A 25,377-nucleotide genomic window follows, 5' to 3' on the forward strand; every position below is an offset into this window, starting at 1 on the left:
AAAAAACATCATAGTATAGTAAGGCTTAAAAATGGCAAAAAAAATGTAATAGTATAGTAAGGCATAAAAAATGGCATAGTACAGTAAGGCAAAAAAAGTCATAGTATAGTAAGGCATAAAAAATGGCATAGTACAGTAAGGTAAAAAAGTCATAGTATAGTAAGGCATAAAAAGGTCATAGTAATATAAGGCACAAAAACGTCATAGTGGAGTAAGGTATCAAAATCTCATAGTATAATAAGGCATAAAAACATCATAGCATAGTAAGGCATAAAAAATGGCATAGTACAATAAGGCATAAAAAGTAATTGTATAGTAAAGCATAAAAACATCATAGTACAGTAAGGCAAAGAAGTCATAGTATAGTAAGGGAAAAAAGTCACAGTATAGTAAGGCAAAAAAGTCATAGTACATTAAGGCAAAAAAACATCAGAGTGCAGTAAGGCATAAAAAAAAGTCATAGTATAGTAAGGCAAAAATGTAATATTACAGTAAGGCATAAAAAAGTGATGGTATTGTCAAGCACAGAAACATCATCGCATAGTAAGGCAAAATAGAATAGTGAGGCAAAAAAATGTCATAGTATGGTAAGTCATAGAAAAGTCATTATATAGTTACGCATAAAAATTTAATAATAGAGCAACGCATAAAAACATCATAGTATAGTAAGGCGTAAAAACGGCAAACCATAGTAAGGCATTAGAGTCGCCAGTTAACCCAATATTAATTTTGGGTTAACTGGGAGGAAGCCGGAGAGAACCCATGCAGGCATAAGGAGAGAACATGCAAACTCCACACAGAAAGACCCCAGGCGGGGCGCTAGGACCGTGAGGCAGAAAGAGAGAGTACTTCTTTCCAGACAAGAAACTCTTAGTTGCGGTTCTCTGTCTGAGCTGGGCGGGTTTCATAGGACGCTCCGGACATTCAGCATCTGGAGCTTTATGTGCACACGCTGTTAAAGAGCTAGCAAGCTTTTTACTTCTGCGGGGCAAGGAGACGGAGAGGAGGGACAAAGTACCTGCCTGTCACCGGAGATCATAATGAAGAAAACCAGGGAAGTTATTGTTGTGATTGGGAGGAAAACTTGATTGGAATGTAAACACGGACCATCGATCTCTAATCAGGAGGTAATATATTAAATTTAGTGGTTTGTTTGGTAATTGTAATTGTACACATTCTTGTACAGAGAGTGTAAAAGTTCCCCCCTTTCCCCTTGCCTGTCTTTACTTTGATGCCAGTTTGTGACTCATCACTACTGTTGCATTCAGAAGTTATATATATATATATATATAGATTATTATTTTTATGGGCAGATGTAAGATGATTCAGTCCAAACATTTTGGTCAAATGATGGTCAAAAATTCAATGATGCATGTCTCTATGAGGTTTCAGGTGTTTTTCATCTCTGTCTGTTTCCTTACAGTCTCTGGTCTTAAACATCCCCTCAGACAGTTTAGAGGGAGTCCTCCACTTCAGTAGTATGTAGTTTCCCTCTTACATGCTTACAATATCTGTGAAAAGATTTATTTGCCCTAACATTTTTTCTGCAAAATTGCATCCCAGTGTCCAGGCTCCAAGTTAGTGCTGCAGTCCAAAAAACCATTGCTCTCCCTCCATCTCGCCTCTGGTTATATGTTATTACTTTTGCACAGGGACATATTCTGGATCATTTTCCAGTGGTTTTCATCAGAATGAGCCTCTTAGGAAGAGCTGTGTTTTTGGTTTAGAGCCTGAAAATTTTGTCTTAAGAATCAAATAATGTGTTTCAACACCAAAACAGGCTCAGAAAATGCACTTATTGCATGGTTTAACATCCCAAAATCACTTAGGTTACATCTCTCATACCACAGCCTGGTTAATAGCAGTTGATATTTTGTCATTTTTATTGTTTTAAACTACAGGTTTATGTCATAATTTGCCACTCCGTCATCAGCCAATTTACCACTTGAGATCTTCTGTAGCTGGTGTTAACTGTCTGCCACAGCTGTCATGTATCTAACATGTCAACATGGAAGAGAATTTGTACTTTCCCTGCTTACAGAAGCTCCTTTTTGTAACTCTACCTCCTTTGTAGTGTTGTATGAGATGGCACATAGGTGTGTGGACAGGCCCCACCCTGTCTTTTGTTAGGAATAATGCTCTATTTTGCTGCCATGTCTCAACTTGCTTTTTTTTTTTTTTTTTTCACTTTTTACACACCTGCTCTCTTCGTGCCATGAGTGCCTCTGGGTCCACAGCCTTTTAAGGGGATCAAGTATCTCCTTGTTGCTGCTAATCTGCCCTGAAAGCCCCACGTACACTGTGAAGTAGTTAATGTTTGATGGAAAACAACTTCTTACCTCTGAGCTTTGACAAATATTTGACTGGAGGGCTTTTATTGTACCCTCCCAACCTCTTATTCACCTATTCAGTCGCCTCTAATGCAAAATCTCTATCTTGTAGATCATTTGAAGGAAACAAAATCCTGGTGTTTTTTTATGTTTCAAGTAATCACAAACTGTGTTTCTTTTCCCTCTAGACCATTGACCACACAACTTTGTTCTGGCTTTACAGTTATGTCATGGCCACTTTGTTTCCTGTATGATTGAACTTTTCCTGTGACTTTTTGTACCAAACACACTTTAAAATGCTTGTTTGTTTCCGCCAGGCTGAAATCCTATTTTTGTGGTAATCTATATTATAGGAACAAGAGGTTCATTGTTGCCTCACCACACCAGAAGAAACTCAGGCCTGCATTGCAACATTAGATTTTGCAAGCTGACCTCACTTGCATAGGCGCTGTGATTTACAATCAACAATAAACTGTGAGAGAGTCCAGATTTACAAGGGATTAGAGTTTGTGTGCTTGTCAGACAGCTTGTTTGGGTATATTTTCCACTGTTGGTTTCTTGAAAAACATGTAGGAATTCATGCAATCTCTCAAGGATAAGTTGGTAAGCTGTTCCTCTCACGTGTGTGATTATTTTCTGTGTCGTTGCAGTGTTTTCCGTCACCAGGATGACGCCACATGAGAGCTCCCTCCTGACTCACCTGCTCCTTCTCCTCCAGCTCTTCCTCCCCCTCACCCTGTCCTTTCTGCACCCTTCTCACCCCCCACCGGTCCACGTCCCCACACTAGTACCTCACACACCGAGGCCTCTCACTCGCTCCCACTTCAGCGCTCAGACTCAGCTGGACTTCACAACTCACTGCAACTCTAGCTGCTTTCACAGAGGAGAGCAGGATGAGCAGCTGACTGAGAAACTGGCTTTCGAGACGCTGTACGCTGACGGCTCTCGCACTCTCACTACTGTAGATGTGGAGGGTGAGGATGTGTTTGAGAGTGATGACCGTCTCTTTGCTCACCCTTCACCCAGGAGAGGGCCCAGAGTGAAGCCCAGACACAAGCGTGTGAGGCGGCAGATCTATGGAGCAGACGGCCGTTTTAACATTCAGGGCGACAACTTCCTGTTGGATTACCCTTTCTCCACAGCCGTGCGGATCTCCACCGGCTGCACCGGCGTTCTTGTGTCTCAACAGCACGTCCTCACAGCTGCCCACTGTGTGCATGATGGGAAGGATTATGTGAAGGGGGCGAGGAAGCTCAGGGTGGGCTTCCTGATCCCTCCATCTATCAATGGCACAAAAGCCAACCTCATTTCGGCCAAGAAGCCTCTGGTCCGCTGGGTGAGGGTGAAACGTACACGTGTGCCAAAGGGCTGGATCCAGGGCCCTCAGGAGGTCAGCATGGACTTTGATTATGCCCTGCTGGAGCTGCGGTGGCCTCACCGACGTCCCTTCATGCGCCTCTCTGTGGCTCCCTCCTCTGATGACCTGGCAGGGAATCGCATCCACTTCTCTGGTTTTGACAGCGACAGACCTGGGGAGCTGGTGTACAGATTTTGTCCGGTGGAAGAAGAGTCCAGTGACCTGATATACCAGCACTGTGATGCCCGACCGGGAGCCAGCGGCTCTGGAGTTTATGGAAGAGTATGGGACAACAGTTTAGAGCGCTGGGAAAGGAAGGTCATCGGCATTTTCTCTGGACACCAGTGGCTGGAGATAGATGGAGAGAACCGGGATTACAATGTGGCTGTGCGTATCACTCCTCTGAAGTTTGCTCAGATCTGTTACTGGGTGCACGGTAACCGGCTGGACTGTGTCCAGGACTGAGAGGGATAGGAGTAGAATAAAAGGAGGTTATGAAAGCAGAGCAAGAAAAACACAAGAAAACACAAAATCACTGCAAAAATAAAGTGAAACGTCTTTATTTCACTTAAAGAAAGAAGAGTGAAACTGGATTAAATCCATACAAAATATCATCCTTCTGTGGTAGACCAGGAAAGCAGATCTACTCAGTTACTTTCTGATCTAGTTCCCCTTCATCGAGTTATTCCTCTCGTGTGTTTAATTAGCTGTCTGTAATCTCTGAGCCTATTAAACAATCTGCCTGTGAGATCATCACCACGGCATCTTTTAATACGTTTTTACTCACAGTCAGTTTTTCCACAGTATTAACATAAACCACTTTTTTACAAGAGAGAGAGAGAAAAAAAAGCAGTTTTCCTTGTGTGTGTGGTGTGTGTCAGTAACAGCACATTATTTTCCTACTGTGGATTATCTACTGAGGACATTTTTCTTTCTTTTCATCTTTTCTCTACTTTTTGGGGGAAATGGTTTGGTATTTTGATAGCTCCTCATGGATCATTAAGCTTCATCTGCCACGATCCACATTCTCCTAGATACACAGCTCTAGAGTGCACAGACTAAAGAACTGACAATAGTTAACGGACACCACTGATGCCTAACATTTCAGCAGACAGCTTGCTCTTCACAGTGTGGACTGGAGAGACAGAGTGTTAATTTTATTTTTTAAAAGAATGCTTGATATATTTTAATAAACAGAGATTTATAAGTGCTTGTGTCTTTGTGTCTGGTTTGAGGAGTGGTGTTGGGGTGACCTCCTGTGGTCGTAATGATACTGCAGCATCAATGGACCTGAACAGCAGTGATGTGATTCACCTTGGTTTAAACTGAATTTAGAGCTGAATTAATTGATTTGTCAATTGACAAGAAATTAGTCTGCAAAAATTTGTCATTTTTTCACCTAAGAATGACCTGGTTCCTGTAAATATTGTCATTTCAGCTACCATGATTGTAAACTGTCCATCTTTGGGCTTTAAACAGTTCATTGGACAAATGAAATGTTGAAATATTTCAACTTGGAATTTAGGACATTTTATAGACCAAACAATGAAAATGATTAATTATAGCCCTAACTGAATTGGATGAGCACATTTGTTATTTAACCATTTGTGAATTAAGGTTCTCAAAATGTAAAACTTTACAATTAGAACAATCCACCATCACCACCACCGTTATATTAAACGACAATCTGATGTGTGACAGATGACCAAAACCTGAAATTAAAGAGTATGTCAACAGCTAGTGTTTTTACAAAGCAGAAGTAAAAAAAAAAAAGAAAAAAAGAAAAAAAAAAGTGGGAAAAAAAAAAAAAAAGGAGCAGAACAAGTCAGTAGTTTAGTGCTTTTTATTAGAGATAAGGAGACGATACAAAACATCCACCATTCAATATCAGTCTTAACTCTGACCGCCGGTCTTTCATATACACATCGCTCCCCATCAGACCTTCATAACACCAATGATTTTAAATTGAGGAGATCCTGGTTTTAACACGTACAAGGAATGTTCTGTTTACTACATCAAATGCCATAGTTTTCTGACCCAGAACTGGAAATAAAAAGGAATCACTCAAGTTTTGGAATTTGCATGTTCAAGAAGAAAAAACAATGGAATAACAAAACAAAACAAAAAAAAAAAAAAGAAGAGAAAAATATATATATTTAACCGTGTTCCCCCAGAGAAAGTTTTGATACATCTTGTGCATTCAAGAGTGAATTAGTTCATACTACACCTAGTCTCAACTACACACACTTACAAAACTTAATTAGAAGTTTGGCAAAAAAAAAAAAAAGTAGTTGGAACGATTATTTGTCAGGATTCAGTGGTTGGAAAACTAAAGGTTGTTGCCTGTCCCTTTCTCTGCAATTTTTCAAATGGAACCCAGAAAGAAGAAAATCCTGTCCTTAAGCGTGAACAATATGTGTATTTATCATCATCATCCTCCTTCCTCAGTTGTATCTTATGTTTTTCCTTTGTGTGTGTTTTGTTCATATCCTTTATGTTGCTTGAACTGGAATGACAGTCTGAATTTGTGGAATTTCTTTTTTTTTTCCTCTGTAACTGTCACTTGACCCCAAACCCACCCACAATATCCCTCCCCAAGAAAGTCCCGCAAATGGTGCTGGTTCTGCTTTTGCCCTTCTCCAAACCACACTGGAATGAACAGCTAAACCCAACAGATGTGTCTGAAAGGCCTCGATCGAAGCCGTAGGAGTGGGGGTAATATTTATATAGGGGATCCTTCCAGGCTGACTACTGATGAGCCACCAAGCTTTTCTGCCAGGGTGTGCCGGTCTTTGAGGTCCTCCAAGCCGTTCACCTGCCACTCGTGCTTAATACCTGAAGGGGTGGGAGAGACAAAGACAGCAGTCTGAATTACACACTGAAAAAAGTTGTGTCAATATAGACCATCAGGTAAGCTTAAAAAAGAAAAAAAAAGAAAAAAAGTGCATTTTCCAAAATGAGCAAACCTTTTCAGGTACATGTCTATTGACCAAAATGTGGTTTAATGTTAAATGGCGGATATGGATGAAAATGACAATGTATATCACCATATAGTACATTTTCTGGAAAATCAAGCAAGAGACTATTTATGGATAAAATATTTGGCTCATCCAGCAAATAGTATCTTACATATAAAGGCACTTAATTCATGTCAATGCAAAATTCCTGTAATGTTTTGTAGGAATGGGAGAATGTTAAATTTTCATTCTTAACACTTTCTGGTGAAGAACAGCATTAGCAGTGAGACAAATGAGAAGCACAAGTGCAGCTTGAAAGCTTGTAGGTCCCACTTGGTCAAAATGAACAATTACTTGAATGTGACGTGGCCACTGCCAACAGGCTGACTTGCAGCAAGAGATGTACATGTATAATAGAGACAAACAGTCAAGAAAAATCATTCTGACTACTTTGTCGTTTGCACTGACATAATGTTTAGATATTATGAGATTAAGATATTTAAAAAAAGTTAAAAGGATAAAAATGATTCCACATTAATACTCTATCTTTCCTACCAATCATTTAAATTCTTACCAAAAAAAGTACAAAACAAAACAAATAAACTACTGAAACATACGTGGATTAATTCAGGTTTAGAGTTGTATTGAGCATTTTGAAGTTTATGTATAAGAGCAGAATAACGTTTATGCTACGCTATTAGACTGAGGATGGTTAAGCAAAATGTTATGATTATGCATTTAGTGATTTAAAAAAAAAAACTATTAATTTTTTTGTCCACTTGGGGGCAGAAGAACAAACTGTTTACACAACACTGACATTTACCATCCCATTAGGTTGATATAATAATGGCCTGTTACACGTCCAAGAGATATGAAGCAACATTTAAGTTAATATGAAGCCATTTGTCTAACCACCTGATAAATACTAGTCTCTCATTTTAGCTCAGAGTTGATAAATCTTGAGGAAAATGTCTAGCTCTTTAGCTGCTAAATGCTCTACTATGTTCACAAGCTGGTTGTCAACTTTACCTGCCAGACAATGTACAGCAGATTAATCAGATTTTTCACCTCACTATGAGAGCGGTGAGAGTGAACAAAACAGTAAGTGGTAGGATGTAAAGCCAAAACAATAAGCTGAAAGACACCTAGATGCTAGTTGAGGGGAAGTGCATAGTCAGGTGTTAATCTTTGGTGGGGCTGTCACTAACCACATTTGACCCAGTGTCAATACAAGGACAATTGATTAGGGCAGCTTTAAGTCTGACTCACCTTCAAATTTCCTCTTGATAGCATCTTTTGAGCTGGCATAGATCATCTTGCTCTTCAAGGGGGCACTATCTGGAGCCCTGTGAGAGGGGAAAAAAATATTAAAGCCAAATGTTGTCTTAATGAAGATCATAAACCCTATAATGTGTGATAATGGCTGCACTCACCAGAAGATGAAGACCAGGTCCTCCTTCTTTGTTTCTTTGGTCTCATAGGTTGCGTCATACAGGGCGTAGCGGCAGTCGTCTGGGGGCAGCATCTTCACGAAGTGCTGGTATGGATCCTGGACTGTGGTTCCCAAGTCACCCAGCAGGATCTCTTTGCCATCATCCAGAACGATGTTCTTGAGGTCCTTGCTCAGACAGAACAGAATGGCCTTCTTCCTCTTCCTCTTCTCATCCTCGTTTGCCTGAGCCTTGCGCACCTTCATGTCATTGAAGACTGCGATAACTTCATCGGTCACTTTCACGCCGGAGGCCTGTGGAGAGAACGGTATGTTGACTCAGAGTCCAATATATTCATAGTTTAACATGGCAGCTGCCATTACTGCAAATACAGCAGTAGAGTATACAACCCACCATAACCCTAACAATAAAAAACAAATGTATTTGAAATGACTTTTTGATCTAGTAGAAAATGCATTGCTATAACTGGGAATGCTTTTCCCTATCTTTGGAGTAATTTGGGAAATATAATCATGATCCAAGGATAAAATGTTTAAAATGTAAATAAACACTTAATGATGTTAAGTTCCAATGTAGAGTTGAACAATTGGTTGATTAATCAATAGGTGCTGGTTAATCTTTTTAATCCATTTTGATTATCAATCGTTTTAAGTCAAAGTCTTGGCATCAAAAATTCACCAGTTGCAGCTTTTCAAATGTGAATTAGGGCTACAACTACCGTTTACTTTCATTATTGATTAATCTTCCAATTATGTTTTCAATTAATAGATTCATTGTTTCATCTATAAAATGACAGACTAGAGAAAAATGCCTGTTAAAATTGGTGACCAAGGGGACAGCTTAACATGTAGTTTTGTCTTGATCCAGCTCTAATGTTTAACTTTGCTGGTATTCTTATTCATCCATCTTTGGTTTTTAAACTGTTGGACAAAACAAACACTTAAAATATGGCGACTTGGGCTTCAGGAACTTGTTACAGGTATTTATTGCTATTTTCAGACCATTAATGGACCAAAGGATTAATCTAAAAAATAATAATATTACCGTTTAAATAAAATAAAAAAAAATCGACAGACTAACTGATAAAGTAAATAACTGGTAGTTGGAGCTCTACTCTATGAAACAAGACAGCACTTGTCATCGTTTTCCAACAGGGCAGAAGTGAGGACACGAGTACAGTAAATACAGACATTATGAAAATGAAGAGGGTCTGAGAGGGTGGCATGTGACTATCACACACACAGCAAGAATGCTTCTACGAGGACAACTGATAAAAAGGTTTGAAACCAAAAAGGTGTGGCCGTGACAAGCTGTTGGTCATGGTGTTAAAAATTGTGTAATGCAATCTGAAAATTATTAACTGCCAGCACAGTTGGTGCAAATGAAATCAACAATGATGATTCAGTCACCACAGCCTTTTAATTCCATTTATTATGTATGAGATCAGACAGCAAGAGTACCGAAGGAAAGAAACAACAATATGTGCCTAGTGTCACTTGCTCAAAGTCCATCTGTCACTGGGGCAGGACCAGTTGGTATAAAACATTATATGAGTTCTCTCTGCGAGCAGAGGCAGAAGTCATGTATCTCTGCCATAAAGATGACCATGTGGGTGAGGGTGTGGTCCGGAATTAAGCGTTTCGGAGCAGGGTTCAGTCACAGACAATGGCGCTTCTGTTGAAATATAGAATACAAGTCACATCGCCAAGTCACAGCTGCTCCATAAACTCACTCAGTCAGGTCTTCTGACTCTGTTTAAGGCAATCCATCACAGGAAAATGCAGTCTCATGAGAAGATGGAAGAAAACTGCTACCTACCAGCAATGTGTCAATGGAAAAAAAGACAACAATGAAAAGGAAATAATGGGGCAGGAAAGACGGAAAGGGAACCCAACTGCCAAGCAGAACGGGCACAGTCTGTTTGCTCAAGGAGTAAAAGGCCTGTGTGAGATAACAGTGACTTTTAGAATAATAATTAACCAGCAAACAATCTTTAATCACGTCCATAATCCACCCATCAATAGAATAAGCATTATACTCTTATTTTTCATGTTCTTTGCTTTTTCCAAAAATATTTACCAAGGTAACAAATATCAATATTCTTTTTTTACTTGACACGACACATTTGTCTCACTGCTTTCTTATGGCCATATCCTTTGTATTTCTCTTTTTTGTACCCAAACATGATTTACAACTGTTGAGTCAATCAAGTTCTTTTATGTTTCCACTTCTTTGCCTTGCCACAATTTGCCATGGGATTGTTATATTTTGTTTATTTATAAAGGCAGACTACTATCACCATGGTGACCACTAAGCTCTCACCTCATCTAATATGAACCATGGATACTTTTCTTTACAGACGTCGACGTTAAAGTGGCTCAATACAAATCTAGTCACAGTCCAAGTCTTTAATTCTCTTACACGGAGGAACAGTTAAGATTACAGGCCTCACAAGCTATTATCATAAGGGACATTTTCACTACCAACCACAGGCCTAACGCCTTTGTATTCAAACTCTTAAAAAAACACTGGATAGGGAAAGGGGAACTGTTCAGCAGGCAGATTTAGTTGATGTCAGGTTGTTAAAGGTGCAGACTCAGCAATGAAAGACAAAAGACATCACTGCTGGATGTTAAAAAAAAAAACCTGATGTAAAAGTTATACGACGGATATATGATCATATGAGCTAATTTTACGTGTTGTTTTAATGCCAAAAATAACGCATATTCTGCCATATCCGGTATCTCTATGCTTCACTTATGTATGATGACCGTGTTTAAATGAATTGAGATATCCGGTAAATATTTCCTCTTGGTACTGTGCAGTAGTCTAATCGCGTGACGGGCGTTCAGGGTGTATAGACGGCTGTACAAATTAGATGCGCAACTAAAAAGATGCGCAGCACCGACCACGAAGATCCAGAGACAGCGGCCCGCTAGCTTTAGCTAACGAATCCAACACTGCCAAACGGGCGTTACATAATGGTGATAATTCTGTCATATTTGTCCCTACATGTGCGTAGATACATGGCAAAATTATCACAGTGCAGATGACAGTAAATGATATCCGAGTGCAGATCCATTATAATACGGGACCAAACAAAATGGTCTTTGCACCAAATTCAGGGTGGGGCCATGAATGCAGCACACGCACATGTGTACGCTAGCTTGCTATATAAGGCAAAACTCTGCTCTAACCGATTGTTCGTCTGTCAATTCACACATTTACTGCCACAACGCAAATGGACCATAAACCTACATTTTGCTCATTTAGTATCACTATGGGCTAAAACGTACTCGACTTAAAGCACGCAGTCAACCCAGTCTAAAATGCTGTTAGCGAGGAAGCCGCGTACAGACAAAGAACCAGGAAATCACAGCTAGCGCCAGCCATAATGGGTGTCATTTTCTGTCTTTGCTAACGTAGCTAGTTCAGCTAACAATACCATTAGCTTGACGGCCCCGAGTCGCTGCTGCACCTGCCAGCGTCGCTCCTCCGTGGAAGGACCGACGAGCTCAGGTGAAATAACAGAAACATGATGCAGTTCAAACACCGGACCCGCGTCATGACAACGATCTAACGCAGGCAGGGCCTTTTGTAAAGCGGCTTTATGTCGGTGAAACACGGACAGATGAACGAAATGGCGCCAGTTGTTTGGGATCGTCAGTCGTTTATCTGGCCTCTTATCACAATATTGAGAAAAAAATACCGCACTGTACATTCGCTGAATGTGAGGAGTATGACCTGCGGCTTCGTCAGGCTCTCTGAAAGCATTACTAGCTTTCCAGCTTCTCGCACAGCGGAGAGGCTCACCACCTAGCCCCGGTGCTAGCAGCTTCTCCTGCGGCACAGAGATGTCTTGCTATGTTTGATGCTAAAACCAATACCGTAATCCACAAAATATAACATAAATTGACAATGAAGCTCCCTATATATTGAAATCAAGTATATGAGACGCAGTGGAACCAGCGAGAAGACATGAAGTGCTATTAAAAAAAAAAAAAAGGCGTTAAACCTACCATTGCTGTGGATTAGACTTGTCAGCGTCTGGGTAGAAACTGAATGGACTGTGATGGTCAACTGCCGCTCGCACTCACACACTGGATACGCAACGTGAACGCGCCTATAGGCGCGATCCTGCTAGAGCAAGGTACACGAGCGGGAGCGCCCATTTGCAAAGCACGAGCATCGGGATGTTTTTATTTGCTTGTTGGTGTTTACAATTGATTAATGCTTTTAATCTGTGAATGTAATCTAATTAATAATTAGCTTCAGATCAGTGCTTTAAATAAACAGATTAAACAGGAAATACAAATCATTTTCCTAGATAAATCTTAACATATTATTGACCACTGTTAAACGTCACACCAATTGCCACCAGTTTGAGGGGATTAGTATTTCACTCATAATTTATTTGTCTTTTTTACTTCTTATTTTCCCAGTGATATTGGCAGTATTTATTATTTTATTGTTACAGTATGTGTTGAGAAATCAAACATACTAAACAAGTAACGGAGAGCATTATGGGAATATGTGTTTGTGTAATAGCTATTTGACTAAACCTACAAATCCCTGGTGATATCAGATATGCTATATTATAAAAGTATTTAACAGTGCTTTAGTACTTGATGTACAATAGAATTACGAACATTATGGTTGAAGCTATATTCTTTTTTTTTTAATTGTAACCTATTCTAAGAACAGGATAAATATATATATATATATATATATATATATATATATAACCAATAGGCCATGTATGTGGGTATCATTGTGAACAGTGTTGTAATTTGAGAATCGGTTCAAATACGTTCTATTAATTATTACACCAGTGGCGTGAGGAGTGATTAATAAGTAAAGCGGGTGTGTTGCTGCTTTGACCGACATTCAGAAGCCTGCTCTGCGCAAAGCGGTTTCGGGGTGGGAGGAAATTCTCCGCCATTCATCCCCGCCCTCCCTGCCTCCTCCTCTCCCCCCTGCCTCCTCCTCTCCCCCCTGCCCTCCGTGCAGTTCTTGTTCAACTCACTTCCAAATATGGAAGTGAACGGCAAGCGGCGGCGGCGGCCGGTGCACGCGCCTCGCTCCCAGCGCAAGGAGGGGTCGGGCCGCGACGCTGATCACCATATAAGGAAACAAGGGACACGAAATTCGCTATAGCAGATTTTTAAACGGCAACGCATCGAGAGAGAGAGAGGAGAGAGAAGACACAGAGAGGTCTGTGAGGATGAGAGGCAGCGGTACTTCAGGCAGTGGCAGGAGAGGAGTGGGACCAGAACGACACATAAAGCGGGGAGCTGAATCCACACATTTCTACAGAGGATAACATGACGTTTTAATAGACACACCTGAGGTCGATTCATACCAAGGCAGAGCTGTTTATTTCATTATTTTATTTTATTGTCTGGGGGACACCTAAAGCCTCTTGCACCACAATCCATTGTCATAACCCTACATTTAGTCTATAGATGTATAACATGTCATGCCAGTCTGCAATCACATAGAAAAATATGTTGTATGTATGTATGAACTAACATTACTGTCTACGTGAGAAATCTTATACTGAAAAGTAACCAGCTGCCAAGTAAAGGTAGTGGTGTTAAAAGTACAATTTTGTGGCTGCACATTTACACTGAAAGACAATCTCTAAATGAAATGTAAGCCTGACATAATTCGTATTTTTGTAAAATGAATGATGGTTTTGATCACTGCTTTCTCGCACAAAGTGTCTCTAGTGGTGAACCTGCTGGTGATTCTGTGTGATTCCAGACCTCAAAACAAGCCTATGTCCTCCTCGAGTTAAACACAACCTTTATATGACTTAAAGTTTCATCCCTGGTGCCACTTTATGTAAGTAAAAACAGTTGAATGAATAGATTGAAAGGATGCACTGACAGTTTCAAGCGTTTATTCTTTATAAAACAGCATTTCTCAAGTCAAGGCCACCATACCCCTGCAAGAGATGATTACAATAGCCGTTGCTCCAATATAGCATGCATTTATTTACTTTTGGAATGAACACTGTGCAAAAAGCACCAAAGAGAGAGAAGGGTAAGTGCAATAGCATGTGCTTGTAAAACATCTTGAAGTTTCCTTCTCTTGTGGAAAAGGGACATGGAATGTGCAAAATGATGGTCAAAAACCATGGACTGAGAATTTCCAAGTCTCTCATCCTCCACATTTGTATGGTCACTTTTGGCCCTTTATTCTTCTATAGTAACATGGAATTACTGAGTGATTAAAGCACTGTCAATCAGCTTTTATCTCCACTCTGTATTCGAGCACAGAAAATATATTAGCTGTTGAAGATCACTATGTAGAATAGCATGACAGTCAACAGGATTCTACTTTTGCTCTCAGATCACACAATCGTGTGGGATTATCAAAGACCTGTTTAATAATACTAAATATTTGCCACTCCACCTCTCTAATCCAATGTTTCTGAAAGAACCTGCATTTTATCATATTCAGAGATGTAGGACATGGTTGCAAATAATCAGAGTCCTTTAATCCAATACCTGATTCATTCTGAGTTGGCCTGAGACGCCCTGCTTGGCCCCACAATGGAAAAATAAAACCTGATAAATCCACTGTGTACTCCACCTTTTTAATTCTCTCTATGTCTGATTTTTGAAAAATACCTTTGATGGATTGGTTAAATGGCTGCATGTAAACAAGCACCTAGGAAACAAGTTAGTCCAAATTTGTCATTTTTCCTTTGATTTAATCCTAATGATTTAATTTTCCTATCAGTCATTTGAAGCAAAGCTTTGACCCCAGCATGCAATACTTTCAGGCTGGATTGATCACCATGTATAATCACTATTTTGCCGAAAACAAGTTTTACTCTGACAAAGTTTTAACTGTGAAAAAGTTGTAATATCCCTTTTGCTTGAAGCAAGATCAACAATGTGAACTTTTTATACTGCATCAGTAGTGTTGCTTACACACTAGTGTTTTTGCACAGGTTGCTATTAAAAATTACATCAGAAAATAATTTCTCAGATGCGAACATACTAACATGACAGCATGTTAGGGATTTTTGACAGCAACCAAATTTGAAAATAATCCATCCAAGTGCTGTATACTTTTTGAAAACTGAGGTGCGGGTACAAAAAGCATAGGGGGAAACTCTATTGCTTGTTTCTGTCATATTTTGGTCTATTTGAATATTCTGCTTGTTATTTGTTCCATATGTGTTCGGCACTTACAATGATTGAGAATTTTTTTTTTTTGGCATTTCTAAACTTTTAATAAAACTCTTGTTTACAGGCTATATTTTAGCTTATATTTACTGATGTCTGAAGTGACAAGGCCAAAGTATAATTCCAACACAAGTGGTCTCTTTGGCTGACTGGTTGCTAGTTTTATTATGTTGGTCGGTCAACACCTTTAAGTATTACAAAAATCTCTTATCTTTGGAGTTGGAAAGTTTTGCAGAATATAAGTTCCTATATATAATTTATCTCAAAGAATCTATTATAAAGTATCAAAATCTACAAAGTCTAACATGTTTCTGTCAAGGACTAAATGGCAAAGCACTTGAAACAACTGAACTCCCATTACATGCAGCTTCCAAAATCTGCTGGGCTAAATACAAAGTGCGTATCCTCTTCTTTCAATGTAGGTAATGCTAGTTTATATCAAATATAAAGCAAATCTACAAACTTAATGGAATGTTTAAGGCCAATAAGTAAAAAAAATATAGTGACAAAGAAATATGTATAAATGTATAAGCTTTAAAGCCATTTTTAAAGATATACTGCAAAAGCTTTGTTTGAAAAGCACCTGACTACCCCTGTCTGAACAATATACAGCCACATAAGATGCATTTAGCTGAGACAGAAAAAAAGTGTTTTTTTTGTTTAAAAGTAAACATTGACTTGTCCATTTAGACCAAATGTAAAATTGTAAAATGATGGCAGTATCAATTTTCGAAGTATGGGTGAGAGGAACTGGGATAGTTTAATTCCCTTCCTCAATGAATCCAGTCACCTTTTTATAAGTCTGGACTTTCATAGGCAGAGTAACGTGCATAATAAGAGATGCTGGTGAATTGGCATCATATTTGTACCTTGAGCCAATGTGGTTTAGCTGCACGTTTGTTCCAGTGAGTGGCATGATAAGGCTTTAGTGCTGACTGTGTGCTTGTGTTGTGTGCTGGTTGCATTGCATCGAGATTATGAAGGTTCAGAGGTCCTCTAACTGGATTTCTTCTTGTCACCAGTGCTTGTCCCTCTCGACTTGTTCAACACAACAGTGGCCTGAAAACACACAAAAAAGAGAATTTGTTTGACTGCGTGTAGCGTGAAGTGCATGCTGCAACATTCGCTGACCTCAGTTTTTTTATGTTGTGGTTAATTAATTGAATCCTTGCACTCTCATCTGTCATGTTTTTAACCCTGCCAGGGTGTGGTAAATCAATGGTCTTGTGTAAGTAATGAACCAGCCGCTAAGGGCTGTTAGGGCTCTTAGACTCTCTGTTGATGATCCAACTCATACATTAATAATTTTGTGTGTTTTATTTAATCAAAGCTCAATCAAAAAAAAAAAAACTAACACACAATTCAATGACTAGATGTTATGTGAAAGGGAATTGTTAAATTCATTTTGAAATGGAAGTTAGAGCATCTATATCTTCAGCAATGTAATGTATTTTTGCATAAAACAGAACATTTCTCTGGCAGCCTTTAAATGTAGGAACATCTACAGGCACAAGGCAAAACCATGTTTGAACTTGATGGCTCATTCTACAGAATGGTACCGACCGGAGTAGCGGATGAAGGCCCATGTCAGCATGGCCACCATGACCACGCCCAGAGTACGTGTTTGAACTAGTTACCTGCCCAAATGTGTGGTGCATCGAGGGACTCAGATTGTGAACAAATAAGTTCATGGTTAACCTTTGATTTCAGGCAGCTGTATGACTATTGGCATTTTTCTCTTGACACCAAATTCATTATTGACAAAAGATCAGATATGACCTGATCTAAGCCCAGGAACATTCTTCAGCTGTTTAATAGAGTGCTGCAGGGATGATATATTTCGTAGGCCAACCTGGAAGTTAGCATCACACCATATGCTGTTTTTGTTGACCAGCTTTTGGCAGGTGAGTCAAACACTAGATTTCTTTTATTCTATGATTGTTGAATTGTGTTTGTTCTTCTTTCAAACATAATAGCACCCTCTAGTGGCTTTAATGTGTGCATGCATTGAAACAAATTTTACTGCAATGTCAAACTGAAAGCTGTGACACCCATACAGATAGAAAGACATCAGCTGACAAAAACTGGCCTCACCTGCTCCAGGACAACACCTGCAGCCTGGTCGATGGCTCCTCCTACAGAATGGTACCGACCAGAGTAGCGGATGAAGGCCCATGTCAGCATGGCCACCATGACCACGCCCAGAGTACAGTCACACACCAAGGCGAAGGTAGATAGGCCAACAAAGAGCAACACGCCTGACAGAACGTAGAGGAGGCACACCAAGACAAACAGCACTGCAGGTGTCCGGAAGGCGCTGAAGAGATTTTTTGACTTTTACAACAAAGAGAAAAAAGCTGATGGTTAGGAACAATCCTGACATCATGTCATTGCAAAAAACACCCATGTGTATCAAGTACTTGTGTTTAAGATTCAGATGTTTAACTCTTAACGCTTAATAATTAAATATTTCAAAGAAAATTGTAAATTAAATAGACGCAGTTTAAATGTTATGTTTTCGGAATAGTCCTTTACCTCATTGTGCTTGCTGAAAGACTGCCACATTTCCTCCAGCTCCTTTTCCAGCTGTGCTTGGTAACGATCACAAAACTCCTGTCCACCCATCTTCTTTGTGGACGAGAAGGCATGGAGAGCCTCTCGGAAGTAAAATTGATGCTTTTCCTCCAGAGAGTCAGGAGACACATAAGGCAGGTCTCCCCCACACACCTTAGAGAAGAAAAACAAAGAGAAAAGAGGGTTAAAGCAGGGAACACACATTATGACTTATGATGTGATTAGGATGTGGTGACTGATCGGACCAAGATGTACTAGGGTCTGTTGACAGTTTTGGCAGATAACATCATATAGCGTGATATAGAAAGATTCTAATCTCAGATCTTCAAATGAAGTTTCTGCAAGTTGTTCTCAAAAAGGTTTTTTTTTTAAACATGTTTGAGTTAGAGTTGAGTTTGATTTGTGTGTTTCCTGAGGAAGACGTACTGATAAAGAAGCAAAATAAAAAGAATGGCAAGCAAATATGCTTGTGATGTGTACTACACAACTGAAATGGAGGATCCCACCCAAACTCCCAAATTTTTTTTCTCCTCTTTTTGGCCTTTTCAGCTCAAATGTCACAGCATATAAAAATGCTAATTGCTGGTTGCCGTCCATATTTCTTTTGGTTCAAGAACATTTGCTGTTATCGTGGAATTTACAGGGTTGTCCACCACCAGATCATTACTGATCTGTCATTCAGTGTGGTGTCTAGTATATTTACTCAGTTGAAAGATTTATGACTAAAAAATCGTCTTTCACATCCAATTGAATTCACCTTCTCCATGTTCTTGTAATACTGATCTTTGGCTGTTGCCACAGCTGCCAGGTTGTTGGCCTCTGCTGTAGCCTGGTGAGACAGACAGGGATATGTTAAATCAATCAATATTACTCCAGCTCCTAGTTGACAGGACAAATGAGCAGCTTGTTCACATTTATGTTAATCCTACACATACCATGAGCATAGTCTTTGGCTGTGGCAAGTCTTCTCCCTGGTAAATCTTGATGTAAGCCTGGTATGACAAAAATGAAACAATTTCAGATATAATGTAAAAAACTGATCAAAGGTCAGCAGGACTGACTGATTATACCTTGAAGAACTCAAGCAGGCCCATGCATGTGACTTTGTTTCCGTTTATTTCTTTCTCAGCCAGACGATCCGGATGCAGCAGTTTAGGAATCAGACTCGCCAGCTGTTCTTTGAAATCTGGGGCCACATCTGACAAAGTAAATATAACAACAGTCAGAACAACACTCAGTGTATTTGACATTCTGCTAAATACCAAGCTTAAACAAAGTACAACAGCATGGAAAACGGGGGATTTTACCGCTAAGTTGTCCCTGAAATGCAGGGCTGGTGGCAACCTTCAACCCAGGGTGCGGTAACAAGAAGCAGGAAATTTTGGTGAAGCATGAATGGATGTGCTCCCTCACTGTTTGCAGCTCCTCGTGTTGGGCCTCCTTAACCTTTGAAAAACAATACATAGCAAGATGAAATCCCAAACTCCGAACACAGAATTTAAGATAACTGTATGTGCAGTTCTTTATTTGTATTTAGCTGAAGTCCAAGTATATTAATCATACTCTGTCATATCAATGAGGCATCAGTGGTACCTGTAACCGTTTATCGAGGAATTCATTCCCTCCTTTAAACCCGTAGGTGTATTCATAGGGAAAGCTCCAATCCCTGATCAGAAACATCAAAGACTGTAGGAGGAATGGAGAGATGTTAAATAAAAAATGATGAAACAGAGAAACAAAAACAATCAGATACATGCCCATCATCAGAAAAAGGTTTCTCCTACCTGGAAGGGTTTCTGAAAGATTTCATCCATAGCAAGACGACCATACTCCGTGAACAGCTGTGAGGAGGAGGCAACCATTTTGCGAAATTAGTACCGAGATGCAAAAATCCCCCCAAAAAGCTTTAAGATCTTTATATTTCACATCATGCGTCTTAAAAATTAAGAGTAAATCATATGGCTGAAAATAAACGTTCTCCTAGGTGGAAATTTTCAAACATTCTTCACTAGCACATCAAAATACCTGCAGACATCATCACGTTAACTCTTGCTAATGTAAACAGACCTGTAGCTGCTGCAGATCGTCCTCTTGAATGTTCTGCGACAGATTGTAGATCTACGAAATAGAAACTAATTAAGGATACAGTACAAGAATATTGAAAACATGTTTAATCAGTGACAATCAGAGGAGAACAGTCACCTGCATTGAGCTGGTCATGGTGCTGAGGGCAAAGATGGTGGCACAGTCCTTCACAGTGGACTGATTATCAAATGCTCCTTGAGTGTCCATCAACACCACAGCCACCTACAGCAGCAGAGAGACAAAACATGCAACATGATGCCTTTGGTTTCAATATGGATGTTATACTCCTTTTTCTGTCTTTTTAACTGTTTTTTTAATAGGATATATCCTTCAGATTATGAACAATTAAAAAGTGAAAGAACAGGGTAAATTACAGGACTAATTATGGCTTATGTAGAGCTACAAATAGTGTATGGCAGCGTTACTACTACTACTTCTTCAACTGTAGCAAGAACAAACCATTCTCTTGAATAGGGTAGAACTAACGATTGTTTTCATTGTAAATCATTTTTCCAATTAATCAATTAATTGTTAAGTGTATAAAATATCAGAAAAATAATGAAAAAACTTTGGATTTATTTCCTGAAACCCAAGGTAAAATCATCAAATTACTTGGAATAATCCAAAACAGATTAAATTTACAGTAACAAAAAGAGAAAAAAAGCAAATCCTCACATTTAAGAAGCTAGATCCAGAGAATGTTTGGCATTTTTTTGCTTGATCAAAACCTTAAATATAATTAATCAATTTATCAAAATTATTGTTGAATAATATTCTGTGAAAATTCAAGGGTAAAAATGTTAATAAGAGAATAGCAGTTGTATGCTGAAAGGAAAAAATTGTTAATCATCTCATCAGGAACTTTTATAGAAATGTAATGATATAATCAACTATTAAATTCTTTTTCAGTAAAGACTGCTTTGTCTGTTGACACACATAATACACAATACATAAATAAATAATGAAATAAAACGTTGGAGTACCTCTGTGCCATCACTCTTTTCGACGAGGAAAACTTCACTCCACAGCTGGATGCCCGTTGTCTCTGGTTCCGAACCACCTCTCCAAGAAAATCCAGTCAGTGGCTCATCATCCTGACCCAGCCAGTCTTCATCCCCCTGCAGAGCACAAATTACACCTTCAAAACTTGTCAGGGTCAGGCTGAGTGTTCAGTGAAACTCAAGTGTATGTACATCTTGAGGCTTATTCAAATTTCATGTATTGTCATGTACTTCCAAGAATACAGCAGCAGCAGCAGCAGCAGCAGCCGGCATTTTACGCTGAACTGTAAATGGAAAGTCCCATTGTTCTACATATTTTACAACACAAAAATATACATAATCCAGTGTAGACCTGTCAGGTCAGAATTATCTCCTCTGTTAGTTCTTTTATTTCACTTCACTGCACTGTGTAGTTGACAGAAAAATTAATGAGGTATCCCAAGTTCGGCCATTTCAGGAAGGAATCATCAAAATCGATGAGATTTATCAATTAGCAAAACACAGCAAATGTAATGCTAAGACTGAAGTTAGTTTCAAGTGAAGTTAGTTTAGAGGGCTTTCACACAGCCTCCACCCCTTAACAAAGGTAATGATTCTTTCTCTTAATTCTCTGTTCACTAAACTGGCTAGTTCACATTTTAAATCAGGGATGGCTATTCACGTTGTATGACTGCTTCACGCCAACCACACACTATTAATCTTCCAGGTTCCTTCAACACAAGAGGGGGAATTAGTCAGTATCACCTGCCGTGACTTCCCCGAATCTCTTCTTATAATAGAATGTTATTCTTTAAATCATAACTCTATTAACAAAACAGTTGCAGATTAATTATCTGTTGATTAACTGGCTCATTTCAGCTCTAGTCAAACATACATAACATTTCAGCATCAATTTTTGGTTGTGGCCTCTTGAGTAAGGTAGACAGATATAATGTATGGAGAGGTGAGACAAAGATCATGTTACTGTTAAGATCATGAGACTCACCTTTCTGTACATGTAACGGAGCATGAAATCAAGCAGGAAGCTCTTTCCCTTTCTGAAGGCTCCAGCCACTGAAAGCACCACCACATGTTTGTCTCGGACCTCAGGAGCCAACAGAACCTTAGCCAAAGCCTCCGTGTTCAACTCAAAGGAGTGATCCTCCTTACACACGGTGACAATCTGAACTGCGCCTGGTTCACCCCTCATCCTTCAGAGGTAATAGTCACTGTGGAAATCAAACACAAAAACACCAGGTTGATATTAGTACTGGAGCGATTTTAGAGTTGTAACTAATATATTTGTACTACTTGTTATTGGTTTATCTGTGGATTCATTATGTAGTCAATAACTGACTAAAGTGACAATTAAAAGTCCACATCCCCAAACAAATACTAATTTACAATGATAGAAAAGTAAAGTAGTAATAGTAGTAATAGTGAATCCTTGACATTTCGTCTTGATAAATCACTAACAATTAATTTGTTATAAAATTAAAAGAAAAAGTTCAGCACTAAATGATTCCCCTAAAAGTCCCTTCTAGTCTACAATAGAGAATTATTCAATTCAAATTTTGCCAATCGCTTAAATACTTACTGATATTTACCAAACACAACAAAGGTGCTTGCTTTTCTGTATTTAAAGTTATCATACAAAGTCTTGTTATTACATTATAAGAACTTTTTTCTTCTTTCATTTTTTGTGTTAGCTGGTCACAAGCTATTCGAAGACATTGCTTTAAGCTTGTTACTTGTGATGGGCACTTCACAATAGAGTTATTAATTATTAAACTAATGAAAAATATTAATTCTGATCAACTGTGACACATGGAATTAGGGTTGCAACTAAAAATGATTTTCATTGATTACTATGCCAATAATGTTCTTGATTAATTGTTTTGTCTATAAAATGTCAGAAAGAAATTCCTGTTACAATTTCCCACAGCACAAGGTGACGGCTTCAGATGTCTTGACCAACAGTTCAAAACTGAAAGATATACAGTTTACAATCATAGAGGGCAAAGAAGATAATCAAATCCTCACATTTGAGATGGTGTAATCAGCAAATGTTTGGCATTGTTTTTGCCTTTTTTGAATGACTGAAATGATAGTTTGATACTCACAATAGTTAATTAATTTTCTGTTGAGCAACTAACTGTTGCAGTTTGACTTGAAATGTGTCTTTTTCTACTGATCACCAGAATGGAAATCATCTAACAAAAAATTTGGTCAAAAGAAAACTATGGAAAAATAATCAGTAAATTAATCAATAACGACAACAGCCATTAGTTGTAAGCCTTAAGGCCTTAAGGAAAGATCACTCCGCTGAACCATGGAACTGATTTTCTTTCCAGCTTCACTAAGATACATTATTTGGGTGATAATTACAGTGAAGTCTGTTTACCCACTTGCTTAAATACAATTTCTGTAGGCCTGTGCATACTGAACAATCAGACATGCACTGATCCTTCCATGAGAAACAATATTTAGCTCTGTGTAAAGCTGACTGTGGGATGCTCTTATGGGTGTCATGCTGCTTTGCCTCCAGCAAATAGATTCTGAATGCTCTCTGATACCCTGCTCATCTTAGCTGTTTCAAAGGACTTCATTGTTGCTGCTGTCTGAGGAGGATGCCCTCTCCCGTCATGAGTAACACAGTGAGTTGCTTTCATAACAGCTTAAGTTTGATTATAACACATAAATCTCGCTCTCTCCTCTCAGTAAAAACCCAACACCTCAGAGGTGTGGCTTTCAGGAAGGTAGCGTACCAAGCATTTTTCTGCCGTGAGTGTCAAAGATCTGGTTGAGCAGCTATGACAGCAAACCAAACTTTTTAATCTGCCTGCACTTTGTAATGAACAAGTACCACAAGATATAAACTAGACTCTACAGTACCTACACTACCATAATTTACATCACTGGGTCTTAGCAGCAGCCACCTATCGCTGCATCGCTGTTGGCTACGATGGCAGCACTGGTACCAGGACAGCTAATCTAAGTAGCTCTCTAACGCATTGTATTGATGTATTTGAAAAGCTAAAAAGCTAACTTCGACAGCTATTGCCCATAATTATTGGCAATACAACTTAATAGCTAACAGCCTTGTATGTCCGCATGTACTCAAATAAAAACAATTTAAAAAAAAAGCCCAAATATGTATACGTCGTTAGCTGCAGAAGATGATTATCCCCGAATAAACTTGAAAATAGCTTCTCTCGTTGTGTTAGCTGCTGTTTCACAATGTAATTTTACCTGTTGTGTCTTCAAACGGCTTCAACACAATCTCATGAGAGTTGACAAACGACTGAAACCTAACTTTTATACACTGGCATGAAAACAACCGTGAGAACTTTTTTCCTACACGAAACTCATACACTTCCGTTTTCAGCCCGCGCAGTGCCTTCAGGGAAACGTAGTTTAAATGGGATTTCCTTCTGGTACTTAAGCCTGTCTATGAACTACGTTACCCAGTGTTCCAAATATAGTGCGTCATAGCTGTGGGAGATGTGGTTTTTGATGTGCACTTACGAATGCGGAACTACCGACCAGGTAATGTAAAACAGGAGTTTTGCGTATACAAATCATATCCGAGAGATTTCCGCGGATGAAATCCGTAGCTTAGCAACATGTTGTTGTTTGTGGACATTCATGTAAATATGTAGCAGATTGTACTTGATCCTATAGACTGTGAATGTTACGCCATCTAATGGTGAAATTCACATAAACAGCAACAACATTCAGTGGGCTGAAAAACCTACATGCAAGACACCTAGACTGTTGGCATCTGTTTGTGGTTGTTATGCTTTTCGTTAGTTATTTTTGCCTCTTTTTGTGAATTTTCCAATAAGAACTGCAGGAAAACTAGGGGTCTGGCCCAGGCGTCTCCTGAGCTTATGTGGCCTAACACTGTAGTAAACTGCAATGCTATCAAAATGAAACTGGTATGTTGTCTAAACATAAAATCAGGCGATTTTAATTCATAATAACAGCATGACAGATTTTATTTGTTAGATTACAAAATCTATAGCATTTTAAAATACATACAATTTACAAACAGATATTCAGTGTATCCTGAAATATAAGATGGTTTAAATGGCAGTGAGTTCATCTTACATTTTAACTCAAAATTCCAAACACACTATTCCTGATTGAAGGCAGCTTAGCTTAGCTTACAAGATCATATCCAGGTTTTCAATTTAACAGATAACTAAAGACTTTCAGGGCTCAGTAACATAACATCATGTACATAAAATCAACTGTAGCGAACATGATCTGAAGAATGACAATGGGTATGAAGAAATTACTTAGATATAAAATTGGAAGTACTTATTGTAACTGTGTAGTGCTTTCCCACTTTTTGAGTACAATCTACAATTGGAACAAAAAAAAATAAAAATACATTATAAATAAAGTATTTTTTGATAAGTATTACACACAACTA

The 25,377-nt window shown here is 38.9% G+C and overlaps 3 protein-coding genes across 3 annotated transcripts; 1 reads left to right on the forward strand and 2 right to left on the reverse strand.

Moving 5' to 3' along the window:
- Positions 1 to 855: 855 nt before the first annotated feature.
- Positions 856 to 4,897, forward strand: prss23 (serine protease 23). Its single transcript, XM_023407321.2, has 2 exons — positions 856 to 1,127; positions 2,981 to 4,897. Exon 2 carries the CDS (start codon positions 2,998 to 3,000, stop codon positions 4,150 to 4,152), a length of 1,155 nt encoding a protein of 384 aa, XP_023263089.1. The 5' UTR covers positions 856 to 1,127; positions 2,981 to 2,997; the 3' UTR covers positions 4,153 to 4,897.
- Positions 4,898 to 5,515: 618 nt separating this feature from the next.
- cfl1 (cofilin 1) lies at positions 5,516 to 12,249 on the reverse strand. The gene is made up of 4 exons (XM_023407323.2): positions 12,115 to 12,249; positions 8,078 to 8,388; positions 7,914 to 7,990; positions 5,516 to 6,522 (listed from the first exon to the last, which is right to left on the reverse strand). Exons 1-4 carry the CDS (start codon positions 12,115 to 12,117, stop codon positions 6,410 to 6,412), a joined length of 504 nt encoding a protein of 167 aa, XP_023263091.1. The 5' UTR covers positions 12,118 to 12,249; the 3' UTR covers positions 5,516 to 6,409.
- A 1,737-nt stretch (positions 12,250 to 13,986) lies between these two features.
- LOC111655833 (atlastin-3-like) lies at positions 13,987 to 24,322 on the reverse strand. The gene is made up of 14 exons (XM_023407366.2): positions 24,189 to 24,322; positions 21,943 to 22,165; positions 20,940 to 21,074; positions 20,074 to 20,178; positions 19,939 to 19,989; positions 19,656 to 19,712; positions 19,465 to 19,557; positions 19,179 to 19,317; positions 18,942 to 19,069; positions 18,807 to 18,863; positions 18,629 to 18,700; positions 17,833 to 18,024; positions 17,392 to 17,631; positions 13,987 to 16,356 (listed from the first exon to the last, which is right to left on the reverse strand). Exons 2-14 carry the CDS (start codon positions 22,144 to 22,146, stop codon positions 16,294 to 16,296), a joined length of 1,536 nt encoding a protein of 511 aa, XP_023263134.1. The 5' UTR covers positions 22,147 to 22,165; positions 24,189 to 24,322; the 3' UTR covers positions 13,987 to 16,293.
- Positions 24,323 to 25,377: the final 1,055 nt, after the last annotated feature.

The sequence above is a fragment of the Seriola lalandi genome, unplaced genomic scaffold (genome assembly GCF_002814215.2).
Source record: "Seriola lalandi dorsalis isolate HSWRI2012SDOR001 ecotype SW California unplaced genomic scaffold, Sedor1 jcf7180002054333, whole genome shotgun sequence".
Lineage (NCBI taxonomy): Eukaryota > Metazoa > Chordata > Actinopteri > Carangiformes > Carangidae > Seriola > Seriola lalandi.

What these genes read in the sequence shown, in the direction of transcription:
- LOC111655833 (XM_023407366.2), bottom strand. Translation starts at nt 22,146, where the DNA reads ATGAGGGGTGAACCAGGCGCAGTTCAGATTGTCACCGTGTGTAAGGAG. An exon ending in TCCTCGATAAACGGTTACAG is followed by an intron (nt 19,318 to 19,464) that starts GTACCACTGATG and finishes TGTTTTTCAAAG; the next exon opens with GTTAAGGAGGCCCAACACGA. An exon ending in AGCCAAAGACTATGCTCATG is followed by an intron (nt 18,701 to 18,806) that starts GTATGTGTAGGA and finishes CTGTCTCACCAG; the next exon opens with GCTACAGCAGAGGCCAACAA.
- prss23 (XM_023407321.2), top strand. Translation starts at nt 2,998, where the DNA reads ATGACGCCACATGAGAGCTCCCTCCTGACTCACCTGCTCCTTCTCCTC.
- cfl1 (XM_023407323.2), bottom strand. An exon ending in GACCTGGTCTTCATCTTCTG is followed by an intron (nt 7,991 to 8,077) that starts GTGAGTGCAGCC and finishes CCCCTCTCACAG; the next exon opens with GGCTCCAGATAGTGCCCCCT. An exon ending in TATCAAGAGGAAATTTGAAG is followed by an intron (nt 6,523 to 7,913) that starts GTGAGTCAGACT and finishes CCACCCCTTCAG; the next exon opens with GTATTAAGCACGAGTGGCAG.